We start from the raw sequence: 23,292 nt of genomic DNA, 5'->3' as shown, positions 1-23,292 counted from the left end.
GGAACTCATTCAGGAACCCATCAACCCAGGGTTTCCTCTCCCAAGAGCACCACAAGGTCCTCCCCCACAAGGACAGCAGTGGTTCGATGGGGCAGCTCACCCCCACCTTTTGGGAGGCTCTGAGGAGTAACGCTGCGATAATACTAGTCTGCCCAATGGCAGGGCCAAGGTTTAGTGGAAGGGCTGTTTTCCTTGGTCTGGTGTGGTCAAGCTTTCATGTTAGAAATGCTTCCCTCTGGGGATTAGGACATTGGGATTTGCACGCTGCAGACTGGACACTGAGGTGTGTACCACAGGGAGCGGCATTGGGACCTCTGTTGTTCAGTTCGGTAGCGTAGTCATCAGCATAATGTTTTATAGTGCCAACAATCAGAGTTCAATTCCCGCCACTGTCTGTAAGGAGTTTGTACGTTCTCCCCATGACCATGTGGGGTTCCTCTAAGTGCTTGGATTCCTCCAACATTCCAAAAAGACATAAACTGTGGGCATGTTATTTTGGTGCCGGAAGCATGGCGACAATTCTGGGCTGACCCCAGCACATCCTCAGACTGTGTTGGTAGTTAAAGCTAATGACACGTTTCACTGCATGTTTTGATGTACTGGCAACAAATGAAGCTCATCTTTAAAAATCTTTTTAAAATGATTTGGATGAGAATATACAAGCTATGATTAATAAGTTTGCAGGTGATTGAAAACTTAGTGGTGTCACTGACAATGAAGATTAAAAGAGGGATCTTGATCAGATGGGTAAATGAGGATTGGTAAATGACTTCCAGCTTGGCTAAGTGTGAAACTTTGCATCTTTAAGAAGACAAACAAGAGTCTGTCTAGCACAGTGAATGGTTGGGCTCTGAGGACAAAAGGACCTCAGAGGTACAGGGACACAGTGCCCTGAAAGCGGTGTCCCGAGTCGACAGGGCAGTGAAGAAGGCATTTGGCATGCTGATATTCATCGGATAGAGTACTGTGTAGAGGAGTTGGAACGTTATGTTGCAATTGTATAAAATGTTGATGAGATCTCACTGGGAATATTGCGTGCAGTGTTCAACACCCTGTTATATCATTAAATTGGAAAGAGGACAGGGCAGATTAATGGAGAAGCCATGGGCTGGGTTATAGAGAGAGATTGGAGGGCTAGGACTTTATTCTTTGACACCTTTGCATATAATGGGTGGACTTTTAGCAGTGTATAAAACTATGGGGGGGTGGTCAGAAGTATGAATACACTTTATTCTTTTTCCCGGGGAAGTGGAGTCTAAGACCAGAGGGCACAGGTTTAAGGTGAGTGGGGAAAGATCTCAAAGAGACTTGATGGGCAAGTTATTCATAAAGAGGATGTGGGTATATGGTATGAGCCACCAAAGGAAGTGGTTGAGGCTGGTCAGATTACAATATTTAAAAGTCATTTGGACAAGATTTATGGATAGGAAAGGGTTACAGAGATATGGACCAAATGTGTGCGGATGGGAATGGCTTGGTGGGCATCATATTAGCCATGGAACAGTTGGGACGAAGGGCCTGAGGGGGGTAGGATAGAATAGGTGGAGGGGCCAAATAGTCCTTACTGTCTGACTACCCAGCATAGAGACTGTGATTAGACAGCTGGATGCAGGATTGAGGGGGGGGGGGGGTGAAGAAGAGAGGAAGGTTGAGCGAGAGACCCACACCTGGTGCCCCACACTAGCATTCTGGGTCCTACCTTGGGTTTGTTGACCACGCTGTAGACCACATTGGTGGCATCTGTGCTCCACTGCCTGAAGGATTCAAGCCGTTTCTTCCTGCTGAGGCTACAGAGAATCACAACAGTACAGGATGGCCTCTGGAACAAATGAACACCCACATCCCGGCTGTTCGAGGGGTCTTCCGGGCAGAATCAAGATCCAAGTGTTGCAAGATTTCTCATCTGTAGCCCAAGGATGCGGAGACAGGAACTGCGTGCAGTGCTCCCGGTGTGGGTCTGACCCAGGGATATGGAGACTGGAACTGTGCGTGGTGCTCCCGGTGTGGGTCTGCCCCAGGGATATGGAGACTGGAACTGTGCATGGTGTTCCCATTGTGGGTCTGACCCAGGGATATGGTGACTGAAACTGTGCACGGTGGTCCCGGTGTGTGTCTGACCCAGGGATATGGTGACTGGAACTGTGCATAGTGTTCCCGGTGTGGGTCTGACCCAGGGATATGGAGACTGGAACTGTGCACGCTGCTCCTGGTGTGGGTCTGACCCAGGGATACGGAGAGTGGAACTGTGCACGGTGCTCCCGGTGTGGGTCTGACCCAGGGATACGGAGAGTGGAACTGTGCATGGTGTTCCTGTTGCAGTCTATAAAACTGACGTATAGACAGCTGCGGATTTTCTGTAATACTTACTGTCTGAAATAAAGGATTCCAATGATGATTACGATCAGGATAATGATGATGGTGATGGTTGTTATCGTTATGGTGACCTTTTTCCTGTAACTCCCTGTAAGTGATTGAACATAATGAACAAGCTGCAGAGACAACCATCCCTGACACGGTCATCCATAATTCCCTGTGCCCTCCCCTCATGTTCCACGGAAGGGCTGGGGATCTGAGTTCTAATGCTAACAACTTCCTGGTATATTGTTCCTGTTGAATTCCCTCTACCTAAGAACGGGACATAGAGCATAGATCAGTAGAATACAGTAAGGCCCTTTGACCCACGATGTTGTGCTGACCCTGCAGTCTAACCCTTCCCTCACAAATACCCCTCCATTTCTATCATCCATGTTCCTATCTGAGAGTCTCTTATATATCCCTATTGTGTCTCCTCCAGCACCACCCCCAGCAGCATGTTCCACATACCACCGCCCTGTAAAAGAAAAACCCTAACTCTGATGTCCCTCCGTACTTCGCTCCAAATACCTAACACCTGGTATTAGTCATTTCTGTTGTGGAAAAAAAAGATGCTGGCTTACCACTTCATTCATTTGTATTATCGTTTGTGAAATCGACCCTCATCCACCTTCACTCCAAAGGGGAAAGCCCCAGCCCACTCAACCTGTCCTCATGAGACATGCTCTATGGTTCAGGCAGCATTCTGGTAAATCTCCTCAGCAGTCCCTGGAAATCTTTCACATCCTTCCAATAACGAAGTGACCAGAGCTGAACACAATACTCCGTGTGGTCTGACCAGAAACGGTTCTGCCCGCCTATTGCTCAGCGCCAGATCATCGTCCACTCTGGCACTTACGAATGAGGGTGACAAGCACTCCCAGCTCTGTGTGTGTGTGTGTGAGTGTGTGTGGAAGGGGGGTCGTGGGAGAGGTGGGGGTGGGAGGGAGGGGGAGGGTGGAGAGACAGAGAGAGAGACAGAGAGAGGGCGAGACAGAGAGAGAGAGACAGAAAGGTAGGGATAGACAGAGACAGAGAGAGAGAGGTAGAATGAGAGAGGGAGGAGGGAGGGAGGGGAAGAGTGGTAGGAAGTGGGGAGGGAAGGAGAGGGAACAAGGAGAGAGTGAGAGTGAGACAGACTCCTCAGTTGTGCTGGACATTGGCAAGAAGATACTTACAAGAGACCCTGATGCTAATTCCCTCAGACACCTGGCTCCTGGAGTCCGCTGTAACAAGACAGTAATAGACACCGTCTTGTTGCTGACTGATCCGCACCAGGTGAAGGCAGTTGCTTGTCGATGCCACGGTGGCGTTGGTCACCCCATTACTCCAGAGCCATTGGTAAGAGCTGATGGGAGGATTGCTGTCACTTTGACAGCTCAGGGTGATGTTGTCTCCTTCCTGGACCTGCTCGGGTGGTGCAGAAGCAGAAATCTTGGTCTTCCTCGGACCATCTGGAAGCAAGGACAGTCCATAGAATACCAGGGTCACCAGGGGCGGGCGGGCAGGCGGAACAGCTTACCCAGCACCCGGTCAGACAGCAAAGTGGAGCACAGACAGAAGGAGGAACAGGGAGGCAAGAGATTCTGCAGATGCTGGAAACCTTCAGCAACATGCAAAATACAAGAGGAACTCAGCAGGTCAGGCACCGTCTGTGGAGGGAAATGATGAAGGATTTCGGCTTGAAACGTCGGCTGCTCATCCTTCTCCATAGATGCTGCCTGACCTGTTGAGTCCTTCCAGTAGTATTTTGCGTGTGTTGTTGAGAAAGAGAGGGGAGGGAGACAGAGGCAGAGACAGAGACAGAGACAAAGAGAGAGAGAGAGAGAGAGAGAGAGAGAGAGAGAGAGAGAGAGAGAAAGAGAGAGAAACACGCACACACAAAGACAGAGAGGCAGAGAGAGAGAGTGTCGGTGAGTCAGAGAAAGAGACAGACAGAGGGATAGAGAGAGACACTCACACAAAGACAGAGAGGCAGAGAGCGGGAGGGAGAGAGAGGGGGAGAGAGGGAGAGAGAGAGGAGAGAGAGAGAGGGAGAAGGGCTTCTGAGCGCTGACCCTCACTCAGAGCGACACCATCGCCCTCATTCCCTCGGAACAAGGGCCTGTCTCTCCTCTCTCTCGCACACTCTCTCTCACTCTCTCCGCTGAGTGTTTCCAGCTGCTTCCCGGTTTTCGCCTTTCTCTTCCGGCAGGTTCCCAGTACTCACACAGCACGTCAAGCAGGAAGAATGGTGAGCGGCCGCTCCCGATTCCGTTGCTGGCTCCGCAGCTGTAGTTCCCAGAGTCGCTGGAACTCAGTGGGTTGAAGGTTAGCTGCCGGTCGCCGCTTGGCACAGCCTGAGTTGTCCCGGGACCTCTGTACCAGGAGAACTGCGGGTCTGGTCTGGCCCTCGATTCGCACGTCAGGGTCAGAGACTTTCCTTCTCGGATTCGCCCAGAGGATTCACTGGACTTGATCTTCGTATCTCTCGGGCCATCTGGAAAACGAGACGCATCCTGGGCAGGGGGAGTGGTGCATCCTACAGCTGTCTCCCTTCGAACCTCCTGCGCGGGTGTATGTTTATCTGTGCAAGTGCCTGTATGTGTTTGCGTGTGTGTATCTGTGCAAGTGCCTGTATGTGTTTGCGTGTGTGTATCTGAGCAGGTGCCTGGGGCGGGGGTGGTGTGAGTGCAATTTGCTCGTTCTTCCTGTGACCCACTGGGTTTCTTCAGGGTGATCTTCATTATCCATCCCGGCGAAGTGCGGACTGGATGCGCTAATTGTCCGCTGCGAATTGCCCTGCTGGAGCGTCTGAGGGTCGAATCTGGGGAGCAGGGGTGCTAATTGACATCATATGTATGGGTGGGGAGGGGGAATGAAAGGATTAGTGGAAAAGGGTAGTTGAGGGTCAGTATGGACAGTGGGCCGAAGGGCCTGTTCCTGCCATGATCTTGCCTGACCCTAGATGTTGCCTTCTACAGTAGACGCTGCCTCAAGAAGGCAACATCCATCAAAGATCCCCAGCATCCGGGCCGTGCCATCACCTCGCAGCTCCCATCAGGCTGGAGGTACAGAAGCCTAAGGACCCACACCACCAGGTTCAGGAACAGCGACTTTCCTTCAGCCATTCGGTTCCTGAACCAACCGGCACAACCGTAATCAGTAGCTCAGTATCCATAGGACCACTTTGCACTCTGTTTTTGATCTGGTTACGTTCTTTCCGGTAAAAAAAAATCATGTGCAATTTATATTTTTCTTGTGAACGTTGTAGAGCAGGGGTTGTGGATTTGAAGAACAATTACGGATGTTGTGCGCCTGTAATGTTACTGCAAGTAAGTTTTTCATTACCCCTCTACACACCTTGTAACAGTAAACTTGACCTTGACTACTGGCTATTGACTGCCCCTCCCCCTTTAAACGCGCAAGCACTTCAATTGACCATCCTGCTGTGTGTGAGTTTGAGTGTATGGTTGGTAAGGAAACTGTTGTGTTTCTTGGTCCCCTCCTGCACCAGCAGCCCCCTCCCACCCCGACACACACACATACAATCCCCAGAAACACGTATTTGGTATAATCCCGAGCCCCTCCCCAGGGCAATGAGTGAGCGCTGCACTCCACATGCACAGGGCAAAAGGCAGAGGGGAGGAATTCCCCGAATTTCCAAAGACCGCGTCATTCGTCTCCACACCATAGTGTCGAGAAATCACACACACACACGCACACACACACACACACACACACACACACACACACACACACACAGCCTGACATACTTTGACTAGGGTTTCAGGGTTAGTGCAGGGGTTGCGGTATAGGGCATGGTTTAGTGTGAAGGTAAGGAATATGAGTTAGTACAAGGTACAGGAATTAGGGGTTATGGTGGGGGCAGGGGGCAGGATTACTGAGGGGCTTTGGGGTAGTGCAAGGGTTGTGGATTAGAGCAGCAGATAGGAATTAGTGGTTAGAGCAGGAGCTATGGGTAAGGAAGATGTTCGGGCTCAGGCAGAGGTTATGGGTTGGTTTAAGGCAGGAAACAGGGGTTAGGAATTAGGGCAAAGTGCAGGGGTTAGGGTTTAGGGCAAGGGCAGAGATTATATGTTGGGGGGGGGGGTGGACCATTGAGCCAAGGGGCAGGCTTTTGGGAGTTTGGAATTAGTGCAAAGTTTACAGGTTACAGCCAGGTTCGGGTTTGAGGAGGAAGGGATGAAGGTTCGGACTCGGGCCAGGCGGCAGTTCGGATGAAGGTGAAGGTTTTATCAGAATGTGAATACTTACATCGAACTTTAAAGCGTTTGGGTTCAGATTCCTGATCTCCAATCACATTCCCAGCTCTACAATAATAGGCACAGGACTCATCCTCGGTTGAGACCTGGATCTGAAGCTCATGTGTGGACCCTTCGAGTCTCATCTCCATCCCAGAACACACCTTCTTCCACTGGTAGGTGTCTGCAGGTGGATTCCCGACACTCTCACATCGTAACAAAACCTGTGATCCCTCGACCACAGAATCACTGGACAGGATTTTCACATCTTCGGGTTTATCTGTGGATTGTTTAAGAGAAAAAGTCCTCCAGTTATTCCAAATGTTAAGGGGAACTGCAAATCTTGGGTAAATGTTCACAAAACCAACGATCGCCAATGAGAATGAGAAATAGATGGAAATAACTTCCTGTGACAAAATGTCACAAGGTCATCTTGAAAGAGGGAGTACAAAGGAAACAAACATTGGTCACATCTGGCTGGTGTCGAGGAATCCCTTCGCAATGGGAGGGGTACAGGAGAGACTGAATGTGGGAGCCAAAGAGGAGGAAAGTGTAGGGGAGGGAGATCTATGGAGTTGGTCAGCGAGGGAGCTAGGTAGAGAGAGTCAGAGAGGGTCAGAGAGGGTGAAGGAGGGAACGTGGAGCTGAGGAACAGGCCGCTGTAAGTTTGGCTGCCAATGGCAGAATGATGGGAGGGGGCGTAGGGGTCAGAAAGGGTTACAGTGATGGAGAGGGGTGTGGGGTCTGATGTTCGGTTGAATTGTGAATAACTCTCTGGTGAAATGTCAATTATGAAGTACTGGAGTCAGAATTAATTTTGGGAAGAGTTTAAATCAGATACTTCTCTCAAACAGCATCTTCTTCTTTCATTTCCTCTGTCTCCGCCGCATCTGCTCTCAGGATGAGGCTTTTTTATTTCAGAACGAAGGACATGTCCTCTTTTTTCAAAGAAAGAGGCTTCCCTTCTTCTACCATCGATGCTACCCTCAACCACATCTCTTCCATTTCACACATGTCTGTTCTCATCTCATCCCCGCCACCCCACCAGGGATAGGGTTTCTCTTGTCCTCATCTACCACCCCACTAGCCTCTGTGTCCAGCACATAACTCTCTGGAACTTCCGTTATCTCCAACAGCATCCCACCACCAATCAATTCTTTCCCTCTTCCCTATTTTCTGCTTTCTGCAGGGATTGCCCCTTATGCAACTCTGTTGTCCTTTCGTCAAGCAGAACAAATGCTACACCTGCTCCTACACCTCCTCCCTTGTTCAGGGCCCCAAACAGACACTTCACTTGTGAGTCTTCTCGGGTCATATACTGTGTCCTGTGCTCCCGGTGCGGTCTCCTGAATATTGATGAGACCCAACATAGATTGGGAGACTCCTTCGCCAAGCACCTATGCTCCATCCGCCAGAAGATGTACGATCTCTCAGTGGCCACCAATTTTAATTCCACTTCTTATTCACATTCTGATATGTCAATCCATGGTCACCTCTGCTGTCGTGATGAGGCCACACTCAGGCTGAAGGAACAACACCTTACATTCCATCTGGGTAGCCTCCAACCTGATGGCATGATCATTGATTTCTTGAAGTTCCGGTAATGCCCCCCCTCCTCTTCATTATTCCCCACCCCCTTTTCCCTCTCTCACCGTCTCTCCTTGCCTGCCCGTCACCTCCTCCTGGTGTCCTTCCCCACTTTTCTTTCTTCCCTGGCCTTCTGCCCTCTCCTATTAGATTCCCCCTTCTCCAGCCCTGTATCTCTATCACCAATCAACTTCCCAGCTCTTTACTTCATCCCTCCCCCTTCAGGTTTCACCTGTCACCTTGTGGTTCTCATTCCCCTACCCACACCTTTAAACTCTACCCCTCATCTCTTTATTTCCAGTCCTGCTGAAAGGTTTCGGCCCGAAACATCGACTGTTCTCCTTCCCATAGATGCTGCCTGGCCTGCTGAGTTCCTCCAGCAATTTGCTCGTGTTGCTCTGGGTTTCCAGCGTCTGCAGATCTTCTCTTGTTCGTGTTTGTGTCAAGTCGTCATGGAATCAGATTGTGTGTGTGAGGTAACAGGATAGAACAGTGTCACTACTCACACTCCACACTGAGGTGATTCGGTGGAGACTCCTGATCACCAATGGAATTCTTCACTGTGCAGTAAAAGACACAGGAGGCATCCTCCATTTTAACACGAAATACGTATTTTCTATCATTTCCCCTCGGATTTGATGACCGGGAGCCACACACCTTCCTCCAGCTGTAGTACTGCGGTTCTGGGTTGGCATCAGATTCACACCACAGTGTGATGTTCTGACCAACAGGAGCACCAGCGGGAGATGTGATTCTCACGTTGGTGGGAGCGTCTACAGAAAGAAACCCCCTTCAGTTAAATCAGATACCCGAATCCCACTACAAAACGCTGACACGAGGAAGCATTTGGGCCGAATATCAACTCAGCGGGGGTAAAAGTAACGGGCGATAGAAACCTGTGTAATGCACTCCGGGGTCAGACACAGAGTGAAGTTCCCTCCACACTGTCCCCTCACGCACCCCCGGGGTCAGATACAGAGTGAAGCTCCCTCCTCACTGCCCCTCTCACAGCACTCCAGGGGTCAGAGACAGAGTGAGGCTGCCTCCACACTGTCCCATCACATACTCCCGGGGTCAGACACAGAGTGAAGCTCCCTCCACACTGTCCCATCACACATCCCCGGGGTCAGACACAGAGTGAAGCTCCCTCCATACTGTCCCCTCACACACCCCCGGGGTCAGACACAGAGTGAAGTTACCTCCACACTGTCCCATCACACACGCTCGGGGTGAGAAACAGTGTGAAGCTCCCTCCACACTGTCCCATCACACTCTCCCTGGGTCAGACACAGAGTGAAGCTCCCTCCACACTGTCCCATCACACACTCTCGGGGTGAGAAACAGTGTGAAGCTCCCTCCACACTGTCCCATCACACTCTCCCCGGGTCAGACACAGAGTGAAGCTCCCTCCACACTGTCCCATCACAGACTCCCGGGGTCAGACTCAGTGTGCAGTTGTTCTGATGGAGTTGGGAGAAACCATAAGAAAACCGTTGGATAAAGTTTTCCTGCGGCATCAGATAAGGTCCCGCAGGACTCCTGAACTTCTCGGAGAGTAACTGTTCCACTGTGGGAACTTCTGGAGTTTATCTGCCTGTTTGGACTGCATTTGTTGGCGTCTGCTAACCGCGCAGTCTCTCGCCGCAGCGGCTGGCATATTGCCAGAGCTGTTGCTGCAACAAAGCGACGGAGAAAGAAATTGTTCGTTTCGAACTAACATCTGAACGAATCTGCCGCAACCCCCATCTCGTCATGCATCTGGGTCGGCGTGAACGAAGAAGTGTTTCCTGGGCATCTTGACCTTTTGAGGCCGGGGGGGGGGGGGGATTTTTGGGGACGACGGAGTTTTTCCCGGAGTTGGAATTCGCTAACGTTTTGTCAAAAGAACCACCGGGTCAACATCGAAGATTACGTTCCATCTTCCTCTCGCAGTCTAAACAGCAAAGGACGGCGACAGTTTGTCATGGGACCCCACAACCTCGAGGCGACTGGATCTGCGGACGCAGCAGGATTTGGGTGAGCTGCGAGAAGTTCCAAACTTTCCAGCAAGGGACACCAGTCGCTTTTTTTGTGTCTTTATCAGCGGACATAGCCGCTTACAGTGTTTCAGGATATATGACGTGTTGTATTTGGACTGTATTCCCAGCATACCAGATCGATCACCAGGGAGCAGTGGACCCCCCCGAGGAACAATGCAAAGGCTGTTGTCTCTAAAACCACACAGTGCCCTGTTTCGGTTGTTGTCGATTAAACGCGGGGTGCAATGCGTCTGCCTTCCGGACTGACTCTAGAAGAGTGCCGGAGGCCGGAGGCCGGAGGCCATGGAGAGCTTGGCTGCTGCTGGCAGCGTGCTGGCTTCTGAGAAGGACTGAGGTAAGGTGGTGTTATACATGAGCACCGATGAGTTGGTGCTTCAAGCTCTCTGCAGAGGGCTGAGAATGGAGGGAACTTTCCTACAGTTGGAGCTAACGATCGCTCACACATTGCAGATCGTCCTCAGGCTCAAGCCCTTCACCTCCAGTGAGGTCCTCCTTCCCCATGCTGCCCTCTTGGGTCGAGGAATATCCGAAATCAGCGCCGTTAGGCACAAGTTCAAGTGACATTATCTCTTTCCGGCGACAGGTGTTCATGCAGTTGGCGCAGGAGGAGGATATTGAGGGTCGATTTACCATGCGATTTGAAAGGGAAATCTACCAGGTGTACTGGAGTTCGGAGCACCCACGATGCTCCACTTGCGGGGAAGTGGGGCACTTTCAGAGAGACTGCCCCAGTTCCTGGCCCAAAGACTCTACCTTGAGCTGCAATGCATCAAACTGATCCTGCCAGTCCCTGCACTTGCTGCTGCCCCTGTGGAATTGGGTGGGGGAACGAGTCTACAGGCAGGGAGGATGCAGCAGGGGATGGGGAGGAGACTGCTCAGGGCAGGAGGGCGAAGAAAAAATCCAAACCCAATATGGAGATGGCCATTGAGAACGCAGAGCTCACGTCTGCTCCTGTGTCCTGTACCACGGAACCCGCTTGCTCTGAAGTTCAGCTGGAGGCTCAGGGAAGTGCGTAGGTGGACGGGGTGATGGAAGCAGAGAGTGTCGCTGTATTGGGGACCCCTGTTGCGGGTGCGCCTCCATCTCAAAGAGGAGAAGGAGCTCTTCTACCAAGAGGGTACAGAGTGTAGACTTGGGGGTGTCACGGGAGGGGGAAGGAATCCAGGTGGGTCCCAGGATGTGGCCCCGAGACCTATGGTGGTGGAGTGTGTGTGTAGGAAGGTAGGGTGGAAGCTGGTGTTGCCCCTGATCTGGCGACTGAGACAGCCCTGGCTCCCTCCATTCAGGACTGAGTAGTTAGTACCTCCCTAGAGGCAAGAACACTGGATAACGAGCCCAGCGGCCAGGAGCATTCTTGCTCTTTTGGGGAGAGTAGGGCGGAGGGTGAGTCCGCTCTCACCAGGAAGGATGCTGCTCAAGAGGCCTAGTGTTGTCCCGATATGAAGCTCACCATAGCTAGTCTGAATGGTAAGTGGTAGCAGGGTTTCTCTCAGCAGGTTTAACAATCTCTCAATCCTCAGAGATGGGAGATATGTGGCGAGTTTCCTGCAGGAAACCCATATCATTTCAGGAGACGAGTCCACTTGGCTCCTGGACTGGCAGGGAGGGGACTACATGAGCTCCGTCAGCCTCAGCTCGAGTGAAATGGTGATCCTGATGGCCCAACCTTCCAGCCGGAAATCACAATAATCCAGGGTATCGTTCCCGGCCCTCTGCTCCACCTGGCCGTGCGCCTGGATGTTTTCCCTACCGCTGCACTTCATCAACGTGTATACCCCTGAGTGAGGGGTGCAGCAGACGTGCCTACTCTGTCTGGTGTCCTCTCTGCTCTCTGCTCTCTGCTCAGCTCCATCGACGCTGGAGACGGCATTATCCTCGGCGGAGATTTCTCCTCTACCCTCAAGGTGGGGGACCGCTCTGGCCTCCAATGCAACCCAGCTTCGGCAAAAGGCGCTACTAGGCTCCCGCGGGATCCTCACCCTGACTCTAGCATTTTCTGAAGAAGGACGAGAGGGGGAGGATATCGCATCGCCGCTTCTACATCTCTCGGGCGTATATCTCCCGCGAGTCAACATCCTCCATGCACCTGGTGTCGTGCTCGGACCATCACCTCGCGTGGATGGAGTTTGCTCCTCTTCACTCTCGGGTGGATTCCGGCCACTGGCACTTTACCGACCAGCCTCTGGAAGACAGCCGATCCTGGGATTCGTCTGAAGTGTTCTGGGTCAGCTGCACGGAGAGACGGGAGGATTACTGCTCCCTCATGCTGTGGTAGGATGTGCCCAGGCAGACGGTGTGGTAATTTTAGGGAGTGTACGCGTGCCCAGGCAACCATCGTGAGGGAACACGTGCTGTCGACGGCAACCACAGAGGCGTCCCGGGACCGTTAGGGGATTAGCGCCATCATTGATAGAGATGGGAATATTTCAGTTTCGTTTGTCTAGTAATTGTGTTAGTCACTGTTCTGTATATATACAGAATTTGGGGTACTGTATTATTGTACTTGTAATAAAGAATTTCTGTTTTAAAAAGCGGTGAAGTTCATTCCACACTGTCTCTTGACACGTCTGCCAGACAGATTAACTGCTTGGTCGGGAGTATCCGTTAATATATTTCATCAGAGGCGAAGATTTGCGGTTCACATAATATTTCTGGTTCTGACGGCACCACCCCCCCCCCCCCCCACAGCATAGCGCTCCCTCCTCACTACCTGACCCACAGTACTGCACGCTGTCCTCACCGCCCGTCACATAGAACTTCGCTCCCTCCCACAGCGCTGCGCTCCCTCGTCAATGCCTGACCCACAGTACTGCACTCTGTCCTCACCGCCCGTCACATAGAACTTCGCTCCGTCCTCACCGCCCAACCCACTGAACTTCTCTCCCTCCCACAGTACTGAGCTCCCTCCTCACTGCCTGACCCACAGTACTGCACTCTGTCCTCACTGCCCGTCCCACTGCGCTCCGCTCTCTCCTCACTGCTGCTGTCGGACTCTGTTGAATTTGCAGCGCGGGTGACAGGTGATTCTCGGTGTGTGATGGGTTGGTGGGGAATCCGATTGTGTCTGTGTGGTAACAGGATGCTGCAGTGTCGGTACTCACACTGAACATCGATGCGCTTTCCTGGAGACTCCTGTTCACCGATGGAATTCCTCGCGGAGCAGTGATAGTCACAGGAGGCGTCCTCCATTTGAACATTCAATCCGTATTTTCCACTATTTCTCCACAGATTTCTTGACTGGGAGCCACACACCTTTCTCCAGCTGAAATAGTTCGCTGCTGGGTTGGCTTCAGATTCACACGACAGTGTGATGTACTGACCAACAGGAGCAGCATCGGGAGATGTGATGTGCACATTGGTGGGAGCGTCTACAGAAAGAAACCTCCTTCAGTTAAAATCAAACTCCTGTAACCACGGCAAAACGCTGAAACAGGGAAACATTCAGGCTGAATGTCAACTGCGTACCGACGGTGGATGGGCTGCCTGTCAGATTGACGGCTCTGTCCTGGCTGGCGACGAGGTTTGAGTGCCACTCATTCACCCAACTCACCCCGAGGGCTGCTCCTATTCACGTAAAGAGCCTCCGGTTTTGTGTTTGAACCACGTCCCACTGAATTGAATCTCAGCTTTGAAAGCTCTGTCCCTTGCTCACATTCTCATTTTATCACCAACCATTTCCCTCGTGGTCTCTTGTCAGTAACTTTCCAAGATACTCCTTCACCAGAGCCAATGCCTCAAGTATTTACTTTAAACCTGGACGCTGCCAAGCCTGGCTGCAGAACGAGGAGGGTTGGGTATCGGCTAGTGACCCCATACCGTAGAAAATGCCAGAGCTACGCACACACTAACAGAACCTTGAGAGAGAAAGGATACACCAAGAAGATGGTCTCCATGGGAAACTAGAAATTTTAGCTCAGTTCAGAGGCTCTGATGAGCTATTGTCAGCGGCCTATGCACCAGCAGGGGTGATGGGAAGACCAGCACGTCTACTGGGACACCTCTAGTGGGTGATGCTCCAGAGACACTGGTTCAGACCAGAGAGGTGTGTGTGTGTGTGTGTGTGTGTGTGTGTGTGTGTGTGTGTGTGTGTGTGTGTGTGCGCGCGTGTGTGTGCGCGTGCGCGTGCGCGTGTGCGTGTGTGCTTGCGTGTGTGTGAGAGACAAACCCCCAGTGGATCATTATGTGTATATGTGACTGTACATTCTCCCTGTGACCCCTTCGGTTTCCCCTGGGTGTTCCAGTTTCCTTCCACATCCCTCGGTGTGCAGGAGTGGTGGGTTCATGGACAACTATGATGCTCCCTGCTAGTGTGTTAGAATCAGCGGGGGGAGGGGGGTGTTCATTGACAGGAACGTGGGGAGAATGGGTTACCGGGGGTGCAGGAAGTCTTGGGGAATAGGCCTGATGTGATCTTTCTTCTGGGAGCTAGAATGAAGTGATGGGCCAAACGGCAGTCACAATACATCAGTAAATACTGTTGTCTGATTGGCCAAGACGGTGGTGAATCATATTGCAAAGGGGCGGGTGAATGGGACGGTGTGTCTGTGCGGTAACTGGTTGGAAACGTCACTACTCACACTGTACAATGATGCGTTTGGGTGGAGATTCCCCTTCACCGATGGAATTCCTCACAGTGCAGTAATAATCACAGGAGATGTCCGCCCGTGTAATCCACAGTCTACAATCCCGAGAATAACATTGCAGATTAACTAATGAAGAGCCACACACCTTCCTCCAGCTGTAGTTGTAGTTGTGCGGTTCTGGGTTGGCATCAGATTTACACCACAGTGTGATGGACTGACCAACAGGAGCAGCAGCGGGAGATGTGATTCTCACGTTGGTGGGAGCATCTAGAGAAAGAAACTCCCTTCAGTTAAATCAGACCCCGTATCCCACAGCAACAGGTCAAGGCAGGGAAACATTTGGGCTGAATATCAACTGGGTAAAAGTAATGGGCAATAGAAACATGTGTAACACACTCCTAGAGTCAGACACAGAGTGAAGCTCCCTTCAGACCGTCCCATCACACACTCCCAGGTTTTAGACACAGAGTGAAGCTCCCTTGTCATCATCCCATCATACACTCTGGGGACCAGACAGAGTGTAGGTCCCTCTGCACAACCCCAACACACTTCTGCGGTGACACACAAGGTGAAGGTCCCATGAGTCTCCCTCCTCATCAATTCTTCCACAATGTGGCGCTCCCTTCTCTCATCCTTCCCACAGCGGTCCCTCCTCACTGCCCTTCCCTCAGTGCTGCCTCCTCACCACTCCATCCCCCAGCGCTCCCTCTTCACCACTCCCTCCTGCAGTGCTCCCTCCTCATTTCTCCTCCCCCAGTGCTTCCTCTTCACTGCCCTTCCCACAATGCTCCCTCCTCACTACTCCCTCCCCGATCACTCCCCCCTCACCACTCCCTCCCACCGCACTCTCTCCTCACTGCCCTTCCCACAGTGTTCCCTCCTCACAGCTCCCTCCCACAGTGTTCCCTTCTCACTGCCCCTCCCACAGCGTTCCCTCCGCACTGCCCCTCCCAGAGTGCTCCCTCCTCATCGCCCCTCCCACAGCACTCCCCCCTCACCATTCCCTCCCACAATGCTCCCTCCTCACCACTCCCTCCCACGGCACTCCCTCCTCACCACTCCCTCCCACAGCGTTCCCTCCTCACTGCCCCTCCAGGAGCGTTCCCTCTTCATCAATTGTCCCACAATGTGGCTCTCCCTTTTCACATCCTTTCCACAGCACTCCCTTCTGACTGCTCCTCGCAGAGCGTTCCTTCCTCACCCCCTCCCACAGTGTTTTCTACTCACCCCCTCCCACAGTCGTTCCCTCCTCACTCCCGCCTATGCGGCTCTCTCCTGATCGTCCTCCCACAGTGCAGTACGTCCTCTCTACAACTCTCTCCTGTGGATACTGGAGTTCCCGTCTTCCTAAATCTCCAGGGCAACAGAACAGCGGAATATCGGGGGATAACTGGGTGCCCAGCAGGGATGGTGTGGGTTACTCACACTGTACGTGGATGGTGATGGTCTCTGAGCTTCTTGTTCCAATCTCATTATGAGCCTGACATTGATATCTCTTGCCGTCCTCTTCTCGGTTAATCCTGTCGAACTGCAGTTCCTGATTTTGGCTCTTCTCAGTCCGGCCATTTTGTAACCAGGAGTAACTGGAGACCGGTGGGTCACTCTTGGTGCTGACACAGGTCAGAGTTAGCCGATCATTCTCTCTCATAACTGCTTGCTCTTTGATCTGTATGCCATTGACGTGGTACTCAATGTGAACGTCCAGAGGTCGAGCTGGAATAGGATTCAACACCTCAGTTAGGAACTGGTCAGTGTTTGCATTTTCTGGATTGTTTTACATTAAGTTTGACCACCCAGCAGATACACCCATTAGATCCCTCGACCCACACTGGGGTGTGTGCTCTATGCTAATCCACCACTTCTCTGTCACCTACCCCATCTCATAGAACATAGAACAGTACAGGCCCTTCAGCCCACATTGTTATCTCAATATTTTGACCTACACTAAGACCAGACGAGCCCTTCCCTCCCACATGGCCATGATAGTATAATGGTTAATGTAACCTTTTTGCAGAGCCAGCTGTCAAATTGGGGATCAGTATGTTTCATTGTCTGCAAGGAGTTTGTTCTTTCTCCCCGTGATGGTGCGGGTTTCCTCGAGATGCCCCAGTTTCCTCCCACAGTCTACAACCAACCAGTCAGGGTTAGGAAGTTCCGGACATGCTATGTTGGTGCTGGAAAACTTGTGACAATTGCAGGCTACCCCAGCGGACCTCAGAAGGTGCTGGTCATTGATGCAAAATAATGCATTGCACTGCATATGCTGAGGTACTTCCGGCAAAGCAAATCTCTCTAACACTTATCGATTTTTTCATTCATTCACAGGCCTGTCTCATTGTCTCTCAAATCTCCCTAACATATCTGCAGCATCCCCGCCACTCTCTGTGAAAAATCCTACCTTTGGCATACAGCTGTACTTTCCTCCAATCACCTGAAGATTCTAACGCTTCATATCAACATTTCCACCCTGGGAAAAAGTCTCTGGCTATCCACTCTATTTCTCATCATCTTCTACCAAGTCACCTCTCATATCTCCATTCTCCTCTCCTCTGTTTGTTCAGCTCCCACTTTCACCCCTCCCTGTCAGAACAAAGTCCATCTGAAAATGGCTTTCCGGCGTGAGAGGAGGTTCACTTATATTCCCCATTGGATTTTACATCGTTTCCCTCTGGTTCCCTGCTCCACATGAGTCTACTCAAAGGAACCCTTGTTCCACAGTTCACCAGAGAAACATCTCTGATTGTTCAATGATCCAGTGAATATTTGCATCTACAACAATAGATCAAGTCCTCTTTATAAAATGGAGACGGGAACTGTGCACGGTGTTCTCCGTGTGGGCCTGACCCAGGGGATATGCAGTCGGGCAGTATGTACGACTTAAATTCCACTTTTGTTATGCACCTCGTCCAAACAAACCAACGTTATTTCTGTCTGACACTTACTCTTGCCCGTCACTGTGAATTCCGCTGACCTGCTTCTGCCCACTTCATTGGAAGCCTGACAGACATACGTCCCAAAATCGGTGTGAGATATTGGTGAAAACTGGAGGCTGCCACTCCTCTGTCTCCAGAGTTCAGTTCCACCTTTGTACCAGGTGTACTCATTGACTGCCGGGTGAGCTGGGGCAGAGTTACAATTGAGGACAACTCTATCCCCTTCCTTAATATTCTGAGTGTCTGTTCGCCAGTTTACTGACAGTGAGATGGTGACGTTTCGAGGAGGATCTGAAAACACAGGGAATGAGTTAAACAGAAACAGAGAGGGGTTTACAAAGACCAGTGGGGGGGAGCGGAGTGGTTTTTGGTGTAGTGGCCGGGTGGGGGGGGGGGCGTCAGATGGTGTCATGGCCTGAGGGGGTGTCACAGAGACAGGGAGGGGATCACAGAGATGGGAAAGAGTGTAGGGGACGGAGTGGAGGGCTCACAGAGACGGGGAGGGGTTTAGTGGCTGGAGGGGGTCACAGAGACAGGGAGGGGATCACAGAGATGGGAAGGAGTGTAGGTGACAGAGTGGAGGGTTCACAGAGACAGGGAGGTGTGTAGGGGCTGGAAGGGGTCACAGAGATGCAGAGGGGTTTAAGAGCCGGAGGTAGTTACAGAGACCGGGTGTAGCAGCTGGTGGGTTTCACGGGGACAGGGAAGGGTGTAGGGGTGGGACGGGGAACAGAAAGGACAGAAATGTAGGGGAAGATAGTGATGGAGAGAGTAGATGTTGAAGGACAGTAGGATGATGGGGATGAGAAGTCGAGGTGTTTCTGGTCTGCGGTTACACTCTCTGACTTACTCTTCACATCCAGTGAGATCTCCGTTTCTCGTGAAGGTGTCTGGGGTCCAAAGTTGGCCGCACATTTCACTGCCTGGTGGGAATTCTCGAGCGTTGGTGTGTACACCACAGTGTGGGAATAAATCCAGTGGTAATCCTGGAAAACTTGGGATACTTTCCCAGTCAGCTGAGGAACGTTGAAACCAGGGAGGTGCCACTCAAACACAGGATTGTCCTCAGGGCAGTAAGTGTGAACAGAGCAGGTCAGAGATACGGCTTCTCCCTCCACCACACGCTCAGGTACCTTGATCACCGGTTTATCCAGACTCCCTGTGGAACAAACCGTGCAAACAATGTGTGGCCCTGCAAGGGTTAAAGCAGCTGACACATCCCCACCCACCTCCCTCTCCCTCCTCCCAGTCTCAGAGTAGCTGTGTTCAGATCCCACACCCCAGGAGGGCATTCCCCACGGTCACAGGCAGGGAGGGGCAGTGACAGGGGAGCGCTGCAGGAGGGGCAGTGAGGAGGGAGTGCAGCAGGAGGGGCAGTGAGGAGAGGGCACCGTGGAGGGGACGGTGAGGAGGGAGTGCCCCGGGTTGGGTGCTGAGGACAGGTGGAGGTCATACAAAAATGAAGCAATGGAGGCCAGAACTAATGTGTTCCCATGAGGATGAAAAGTATCAGGAACTCCACGGAGCCCGGAATATCAAGGAACATTGAAGCCTGGATCAGAAAAAATTAGCACACATTAGAAATTTAGAATTTGCAGGGATACTTTAAAATATGAGAGCAAAGAGGAGACTTTGAATATCACTGGCAGAGAAGATGAATGAAAGACCCAAAGCATTTTATAAGTACATTTAAAGGCAAGAGAGTAACAAGAGAGAGAGGAAAAGCCAACAAAGATCAAAATGGCAACCTGCACATGGACATAGGTAAGGTTTGAATACTTGTTGTTTTCTACTGCTGTCACCCATCCACTTCAAGGTCTGACCTATTGTGTGCTCAGAGATGTTCGTCTGCACACCACTGTTGTAACACGTGGTTATTTGAGCCACTGTCACCTTCCTGTCAGCTTGAACCAGTCTGGCCATCCTTCTCTGACCATTTCAGGTCTCGGCCCAAAACGTCGACTGTACCTCTTCCTAGAGATGCTGCCTGGCCTGCTGCGTTCACCAGCAACTTTGATGTGTGTTGCTTGAATTTCCATCATCTGCAGAATTCCTCGTGTTTACTCCTCTGACCTCTCTCGTTAACAAAGCATTTTCACCCTCAGAACTGTCGCTCACAGAATGTATTCTTTTTGTTCTCACACGATATATAGGAAAATTTACAATCCACGTAAACTCTACAGACTTCCGTGAATGAAAATTCCAGCCATTTCTGAAATAATCTAACCACCCCATCAGGCCCCAACAATTATTCCATGAGCAAAGTCACTTCAATCACTTTTCTTCCCCATTTTGATGTTTGGTTGAACAACAACTGAACCTCATGACTGTGTCTGTGTGCTTTTATGCATTGAGTTGCTGCCACATGATTGGCTGATTAGATATTTACATTAATAAGCAGGTGCACCCAATGGAGTGGCCTCTGCGTGTGTAAGACCTGACAGAGACTGCAGGAGAGGTGATGGATGTAGTCAGCGCACTATCTCGATACACTGATGTGATGAAATGTCTGACATCCAAAGCAAAGATTTTCACTGTACCTCGAGGTACATGTGACAATAATAGACAGGGAAATCACAGTCCTCCCAAAGTATTGATTGGATATCGTCAAAGGAAGTCCAATTGGTAAATTTTCAAAAGACATGAAAATTGTGATATTATTGACATAAAGACGCTAAAGTTTGAAAGTGATCATAGAAGATAGAACAGTACAACACAATACAGCCTGTTTGGTAAACTATATTGTGCCAACCTTTTAACCCATTCCAAGATCAATGTACCCCTTCCCTCTACATAGCTCTCCATTTGCCTTTCATCCCTGTGCCTATCTGAGAGTCTGTCAAATGTCCCGAATGCATCTGTCTCTACCACTACCCCTGGTCATGTGGTACACGCACCCACAACTCCCTGTGTTAAAACCTACCTCTGACATTCCCCCTATAATTTTCTAAGTCCTTGCATTATCCATTTGCACACTGGAGAAAAGCCTCTGCTCTCCTCTCTATCTGTGTCTTTTATCATCTTATCCATCTCTGTCGAGTTGCCTCTCATCTTCCTTCATTCCAAAGGGAAAAGTCCCAGCTCACTCTGTCTATCCTGATAAGACATGCTCTCTGGTCCAGGCAGCATCCTGGTAAATCTCCTCTGCACCCTCTCTAAAACTTCCAATTGCTTCCGATATGAGACAAGCAGAACTGGGCACAATTTTCTAAGTGTGGTCTGACGACACGTTTAATAGAGCAGCAACATTACTTCACAGCTCTTGAACTTCCAAGATCTCCCTATTCCTTCACAATGCTAAGAGTCTGGCCATTAAACCTGTATACTGCCTTCAAGTTTGACCTTCCAGTGGGTGAACTGGGCAGAACAGTGGCAGATGTTTAATCCAGATAAGTGTGACAGGATGCACTTGGGAGCAATAATTCAGTTTATTGTCCAATGCAAATGACCACATATGGACAAATGCAAAGAAAAGCTTACTTGCAGCAGCACCACAGGCACACTCTAAGCAGAATTCACAAGAAAAGCATAAAATTAACTGTAGTTTTACAAGAAGACACAATTAGAACAAAAACACAAAGCCCATTGTAGTGCAAAGTGGTCCTAGTGTGACAGTACTGAGGCAGTGATTGTGGTTGTTGTAGTTGGTTCAAGAACCGAATGGTTGAAGGGAAGTAACTGTTCCTGAACCTGGTGGTGTGGGACTTCAGACTTCTGTACCTCCAGCCTGATGGGAGTTACGAGAAGATGGCATGGCCCAGATGGTGGGGATCTTTGATGGTTGATGTTGCCTTCTTGAGGCAGCACATCTTGTAGATACTATCGATGGTGGGGAGTGATGTGTCCTTATGTATTGGGCTAAGTCCACTACTCTTGGCGGTTGCTCAAATTGCCATATCGGACTGTGGGACCTCAGGCTCCTGTACCTACACTACAAATGGCTGGATCCTGGGAAATACCCAGGAACAGAGAGACCTCAGTGTACAATCACTGGAAACCCTGAAGGTACAGGCATGGTAGTGCAGTGGTTATCATAATGTTTCACATTGTTTTCGATCATGGTGCGCCAGTTTCCTCCTTCATCCCAAAGATGCAGAGTTTACAAGCTGAGGATATGTTGCGTTGCCACTGTAATTATTGTGACAATTGCAAGCACCCCTCGGCAAATCCTTGGTCTGTGTTGGTTGTTGATGCAAACAATGTACTTCACTGTATGTTTTAGTGTTATCGATGTACACGTGACGAATAAAGCTAATCTCACGCTTTCTTCAGAAAAAGTGGTGAGAAGGTGAATGAGATCCTTGTCTTCATTAGCTGGGGCATAAAATACAGGAACCGTGAGGTTACAGTACAACTGTATAACACACTGGACAGACCACAGCCTCGGCACTGCGTTTAGTTCTGGTCACCACACTGTAGGAAGGAGGTGACAGCACTGGAGAGGAGATTCCCCAGGATGTTGTCCTGAATGGAGAATTCCAGTGTCAAGGAGAGGTGGGAGGGGCTGTTTCATTCTCTCTGGAGTAGAGGAGGATGGGGGGAGGGAATCAAGATAAATTATGAGGGAAATGGAGATGGTAGGAAGGTGTTCCTCATGGTGAACATCACTAAATCTAGTGGCACAGGTGAGGGGAAGAAAGAGGGTATATGAGGAGGGGAATTTTTATTGCAATGGGTTGGGGAATGGTGGATTGTGGAGTTGGGAGCGACACACACTCTCACAGTACTGACGAATTATCCAAAGGACTACTTGAATGACCAGAGAAGGGACGCAGAAAGGGGGAATGGGGTTGAGAGGGATAATAAATCAGCTGTGATGGAATGGCGGAGCAGATGTGATGGGCTGAATAGCTGAATTCTTCTCCTATACTTTATGACCTTGTGGATTGAGCGTTGAGATAAGGAGTTGGTGTAGCTGGGCCAGCAGGGACACAATGGGCCGATAGATCTGTTTCCCCGTGTTGTACAACACTGTGACTCTACTGGATGGGTTAGGGGTGGGGAAATAGAAGGGAGAGAAGCAGCAAAGAGTGGAGGAGTGAGGAGGGAGAGAGGACACAGTTGATGCTGGGCTGAAAATTAAATTATTTACTCACTAGATACCAGGAGTGTGAACCCGATTGGATCCGACCATTTACCAGACGATGTTTCAATCCGGAAATAATACTTCCCACCATCGGATTCTTTTAAATTCCTGATCTTCAATGAACAGTTTTCACTCTCCATGTGTCCCAGGAACTCGACCCGTCCTGTATAATTACCGCCGATCCCAGAAGGGGTGTGATACACTGGAGTCCCTTCGTAATTTACGTCTTTGAACCAGATCCCAGTGGCCGTTGTGTATCTCGTTCTGGTTGCAGGAATGTGGAACAGGCAGGGAATTATCACACAGGACCCTTCCCGGGCATGGAGTGAGAGGGGGGTCCACACTGCCCAGTTATAACTCCCTGAAAAGAACCAAGTCTCAGTATGGGATATCATGGACATCAAAACCAAACAACCCACACTCGCAAAGCTAGACGACGAAGAGAGAACAGGAGGAGGATTTCAT

The 23,292-nt window shown here is 50.6% G+C and overlaps 1 protein-coding gene across 7 annotated transcripts in view; it reads right to left on the bottom strand.

The window, feature by feature from the left end:
- The window catches only part of LOC140201667 (B-cell receptor CD22-like), a 57,650-nt gene that overhangs the window by 7,934 nt on the left and 26,424 nt on the right, over nt 1–23,292 (bottom strand). For 3 of the 7 annotated variants that reach the window (XM_072266134.1, XM_072266132.1, XM_072266133.1), the window contains 12 exons: nt 22,838–23,188; nt 18,592–18,900; nt 17,751–18,032; nt 16,234–16,521; nt 14,803–15,075; nt 13,327–13,593; nt 8,690–8,956; nt 6,610–6,876; nt 4,562–4,831; nt 3,531–3,806; nt 2,368–2,461; nt 1,700–1,787 (listed from right to left, as the gene is read on the bottom strand). In XM_072266134.1, the coding sequence (XP_072122235.1) occupies nt 1,700–1,787; nt 2,368–2,461; nt 3,531–3,806; nt 4,562–4,831; nt 6,610–6,876; nt 8,690–8,956; nt 13,327–13,593; nt 14,803–15,075; nt 16,234–16,521; nt 17,751–18,032; nt 18,592–18,900; nt 22,838–23,188 (3,032 nt within the window). The remainder of the gene's footprint in view (nt 1–1,699; nt 1,788–2,367; nt 2,462–3,530; nt 3,807–4,561; nt 4,832–6,609; nt 6,877–8,689; nt 8,957–13,326; nt 13,594–14,802; nt 15,076–16,233; nt 16,522–17,750; nt 18,033–18,591; nt 18,901–22,837; nt 23,189–23,292) is intronic. The other 4 variants (XM_072266138.1, XM_072266135.1, XM_072266137.1 and 1 more) reach the window with 3 other exon arrangements.

Source organism: Mobula birostris, chromosome 8 (assembly GCF_030028105.1).
Source record: "Mobula birostris isolate sMobBir1 chromosome 8, sMobBir1.hap1, whole genome shotgun sequence".
Classification (NCBI taxonomy): domain Eukaryota; kingdom Metazoa; phylum Chordata; class Chondrichthyes; order Myliobatiformes; family Myliobatidae; genus Mobula; species Mobula birostris.
The sequence above is the reverse complement of the archived record's forward strand: the minus strand, read 5'-3'. Positions and strand labels throughout refer to the sequence as shown.